The sequence below is a fragment of the Mus caroli genome, chromosome 14, assembly GCF_900094665.2.
Source record: "Mus caroli chromosome 14, CAROLI_EIJ_v1.1, whole genome shotgun sequence".
Taxonomy (NCBI): Eukaryota; Metazoa; Chordata; class Mammalia; order Rodentia; family Muridae; genus Mus; species Mus caroli.
The window spans coordinates 24,476,879-24,481,905 of NC_034583.1; the positions used below are offsets into that span (position 1 = coordinate 24,476,879).

A 5,027-nucleotide genomic window follows, 5' to 3' on the forward strand; every position below is an offset into this window, starting at 1 on the left:
AGGGGCTGGAGAGATGGCTCAGAGGACTGCTCTTCCAGAGGTCCTAAGTTCAATTCCCAGCAACCACATGGTGGCTCACAACCATCTGTAATGGGATCCAATGCCCTCTTCTGGTGTGTCTGAAGACAGCTACAGTGTACTCAAATACATAAAATAAATAAATCTTAAAAAAAAAAAAGAAACATTATCAGAATTCTAGGCATGGTATCTCATGCCTATTACTCCCAGCAGAGCCAGTTGACTCTTATGAGTTTGAGGTCAATCTGGTCTACACAGTGTTTCAGGCTACCCAAGGCTAGCAACATCTTGTCTCAAGATAGATAGATAGATAGATAGATAGATAGATAGATAGATAGATAAATAAATGTTATCAGAGGCAAGGACCACAGGACTGTAGTGTGCAGGACTCTAGCCCTTTTGAATACAAAAGCATTGATTGTTTCTGATACCTTTACAATTGCCTACAGTCACATGCCAGCCGCTCTGACTGACAAACTTTGGTCTTGTTGTGTGACTCTGGGATTTGCATCCTTTAGACTGCATGGATGCTGATGGTAACAAGCATTTCCTCAACACTCCCTGGAAGAAGAACTGCACGTGGTGTTCATGTGACAAAACCTCAATCACCTGCTGTACCAAGTAAGTCTCGACAGCTGGCTGGGCCATCCCAGAGAGCTACTCTTGAGGGCTTCTGCTTCGTTTGGTTTAGCTTAGTTTTATGTTGGGTTTTGAAACAAAGTCTTCTTAGGTGGCTCTGCCATCAAACTCCAGGACTCAAGTGATCTTGCTATTTCTGTCTGTAATGTGTGCACTGTATGAAAAGCATAGACAGACAAGTTTGTGTTTTATCCATATGAATTTATTGAATAACAGCAAATTACATTTATTTATCTGTGTGTATGTGACTGTGTGCATGTGTGTGTGTGTGTTTGGTTTTGGGGATATGATCTTGTATGTGACTGTGTGCGTGTGTGTGTGTTTGGGGATATGATCTACGATTTACCAAGCAGATAGCTAGTCACTGGCAAACGGATTTTTTTCTTTTTATTTATTTACTTTAAACTCCACATTTTACTCCTCTCCCTGTCCACACCCATACCACATCCTGTATCTGCTCCCTGCCCCACTGTCTTCACAGGATGTCCCCACCCCCACCAGACCTCCCCATTCCCTGGGACCTCCAGTTTCTTGAGGGTTAGATGCATCTTCTCTGACTGAACCCAGACCTGGCATTCCTCTGCTGTATATGTGTTGGGGGCCTCATATCAGCTGGTGTATGCTGCCTGGTTGGTGGTCCAGTATCTGAGAGATCTCAGGGGTCCAGGTTTATTGAGACTGCTGGTCCTCCTACAGGGTTGCCCTTCTTTTCAGCTTCTTCCAGCTTTTCCCTAATTCAACCACAGGGGTCAGCAGCTTCTGTCCATTGATTGGGTGCAAATATCTGCCTCTGACTCTTTCAGCTGCTTTTTGGGTCTTTTAGAGAGCACTCATGCTTGGTCCCTTTTTGCGAGTGCTCCATAGCCTCAGTAATAGTGTCAAGACTTGGGGCGCAAACAGATTTTTTTTTTTAAATTCCAACTTTAATTACTACCATTAACTATCAGATCACACAGGAAAAATCTATGCATGTAGATTATGATTTGACCATAAAAGCTGGCAAGGCAGCAGAGTGGGAAGTGTTGACAAGGAGTTGAAGGCAGGCAGGCAGAAATATGATAGAGATGCAAAGAGAATCTGTTGGAGGTGCAGCTAGAGTGGAACTTCAGGGTCAAGCTGAGCCGCCCAGCTGAGGAGCTAGACTACAGAAGCCATGCGGCTAAACAGAACTGGTGGAGATGGACCGATGTTGGTCCATGGGTGGTCAGCTGCCTTAGCAGCAGGGGCTGAGACAAGCTGATGCCCCTGGATGGTCAAGCGTTCTCTTTCAGCCCTCCCCACCCGACAAACATTATTAGTGTGTGCACATATGTGTGTGCTATAGAGGGAGTGGTGTCCGTAGAGTCAGAGAACGACTCTCCAGAGTAGCTCTCTCTCCACGTTTTGTGAGCCCCTGGGATAGAATCCTTTTCATTTTTAAGTTGTTCAGCGGAGTGCATCTTGTGGGTGGTGTTGCTTACACAAGCCATCCTGTCCCTTCCTCTGACCATAAAGTAAATAAAACGTGGCTTATGACATGGATTCTTCCACGGCAAGGCACGACGGCCTCAGAAGCACTGTGTTGTGTAATGCGGACTAACTTAGAGCAGGGCACAGCTTGCTCTCACACTGGGACTATAGGAGTGCCACTGTGCCAATGGTTTTGTTTGTTTGTTTTGAGAAAAGGTCTTGAGTATCCCTGGCTGGCCTCAAAATTATTTTGTAATTGGGAGGATCTTAAACTCCTAATCTTTCATCTCCCAAACACTGGGACTTCAGGCATGGGTCACCATAACATTGTTTTATGCAGTGCTGGCGATCGAACTCAGGGCTTCATGCATGCTGGCAGGCACTCTACCAACTGAGTTACAGCACTACATACTTTTACATTTTAGTGGGGAGGGCACAGGAGGGTGTGCATATTTTCGATGTGGAAGTTAAGGCCAGGGTGGGTCCGGGATTGTGCACATGGTTTCTGCTGGATTGTTGTGGATGCTAACGGTCTTTGAATAAATGGACGACAAAGTACCTGCAGCTGAGGCCACACCAGGCTCTCCACTTCCAGCCCCCCAAGCTTCTGACAGCTTCTGTTGGTCGTCTTTGGCCAGCTGAGTCTTGCATGAATAGAAATGGTTCCCCTTTTGTCTTAGCAGTGCTGGCGTTAAACCCAGGGTCTCACTCTGGGATTATGCCAACTCAGCAGAGGCACTGTGTAAAGTAGCACTTTCAGAACTTGCCTCTGGATCTGAACTCTACCAAGTACCTTGGACAGACATAGAACTTTAAGCAGAGTGCTTGAGTTCTGCTAAACTTACGTGTCTCAAAAGTTCTGCCTGCATGTACTAAGCATGCCTCAGGGTAAATGTGGAGTCAATCAAGAGGAACATCCAACTGAGAAGTAGGCTGACAGACTACCTGGCAGGCTCCCAGGTATTGAACTGGCTGGCTCCCACGTGTCACAGCTGAATTCTGATTATTTTGTGTGTGTGTGTGTGTGTCTTCAGATATCTAACCTTGTCTGTGACCCTAGAGTGTGGTTGAAATTCTACAGGTTAAGGACTGGTGAACCATTCCTCCCTCAAATGGCAAACAGATCTCTACAGTGACTAGGTGTCCCCAGATCATCAGCACTGCCATCACAGAATGTTGACACAACCTCTGTGGTTACCAATGGGTCCAGGGTAGAAAAGAGTGAGGTTGATCTTGATGGTCAAATGGGATGAATCTGATGCTGGAGTCAGAGCACCTTGAGTCTGACTCTCATTCCCTCTTATAGTAAGCTGTGTGTGCCAGAGTAAGGTTTAAATCTCTTGTTCTCAGTTCCAACTTGCAATGAGAACTAAGTGAGATTCTGAACACAAATTCATCAACCCAATAGGTATTTTAGGTCTTCTCTTTGCTTGGCCTATACAGTGAGTCTGAGAGTGGCGGGGACTTGGTGGAGGCTCAAATGCCCTTTTCTCTTTTCCTTCTGTAACACCTGTCCCATCTGGCACTGTGCCACCCTGTGGAAATGTGCCTATTTGTTAGTTCTGTTCCAAACTAGCTCCTGTCCAATCTCTGTGCCAGCTGTTCTTATAAACTTCATTTTTCTATACAGTATGCAGATTTGGATTAAGCTTTCTGTGTGGGAAATTTCTGGACCCTTTGCATCTTTTATGGATGCCACCTAGATCTGGAGATGTCCAAGGACTGGAAGCCTAGGCAGAGGGGCCCAGGGGAGAGCATGGGAGATAGCTGGCCTTTGTTGCTCTTTCCAGGCCCAGGTTCCTGGAGTGGAATGTGAGAAGCAAGGGGGTCATCAAGACTCCAGTTTTGGATCTGCTGAAATCTGTATCTTCCCTTCCCCATCTCCTGTCAGTTTCTTCTACAGTATTCAGTCTGGCTTGCATTACAATATGCATCCATGGGCTGAAGACATGGCTCTTCCAAGGGACCCAAGTTTCGTTCCCAGCACCCATGTTAGGTGCTCACAACCCTTTGTAGCTCTAGTTCTGAGGATCCTACACACTCTTCTGGCCTCTACCAGCACCTGCATACATGTGGCATAGACATACACACACATAAAATAAGCATTCAGTAGCACACCCTTTGCCATAGCAACATGTACCTGTACACCAGTGCAGAAATCTATTTCCTAATGGAAACTTGTAAAAATAATGGCCATCTATTTCAAGCACTGCTCTACTCTTAAACCTTAGACACTGATGGCATTAATTGACCGAGTGTGTGTGTGTGTGTGCGCTCGTGCATTCGTACATGCATGTGCTATGGCATGTGTGTATAGATCAGGGCACAATTGAAATCAGGTCATTAGGCTTGGCAGCAAGGATCTTTGCCCACTGAGTCATCTCACCAGCCCACTTAAAAAAAGTTTTTTCTTTCTTTCTTTCTGTAGTACAAAATATATTACATTGAATTTTTCATTAAAATGATTTTCAATGGAACTCCTCAAGGAAGCAACATGGATTTCTAATATTGCACAGGCATCACTACTCTTTCCAACACTCCCAAAGAGCCCAACTAAAACTGTTTCCATTAAGCACGGCTCTTCATCCCTCCACCCTGCCCCTGGTCACCTCCACTCTGCATTCTGTCCGTGGATCTGCCTATTCTGGATCGGCCCTGTAATCACAAGGCATTTCTCTGTCTGGCTAATTGCTTTTAGCAAGTTTTTCAAGGTCGGTCCACGTTGTAGCATATGAATGAATTAATTCCTTTTACAAGGAATGATACTCTACAGGGTTGTAGGGTCCCGCTTTGTTTACTCTTTCACACACTGATCAATACTTCTTACTTTTTTTTTTTTTTTTTTTTTTTTTTTTTGGTTTTTTCGAGACAGGGTTTCTCTGTATAGTCCTGGCTGTCCTAGAACTCACTTTGTAGACCAG

The 5,027-nt window shown here is 45.2% G+C and overlaps 1 protein-coding gene across 1 annotated transcript in view; it reads left to right on the forward strand.

The window, feature by feature from the left end:
• The window catches only part of Msmb (microseminoprotein beta), a 16,955-nt gene that overhangs the window by 7,391 nt on the left and 4,537 nt on the right, over positions 1-5,027 (forward strand). Inside the window, exon 3 of the mRNA XM_021182631.2 lies at positions 537-639. Coding sequence (XP_021038290.1) covers positions 537-639 — 103 coding nt within the window. The remainder of the gene's footprint in view (positions 1-536; positions 640-5,027) is intronic.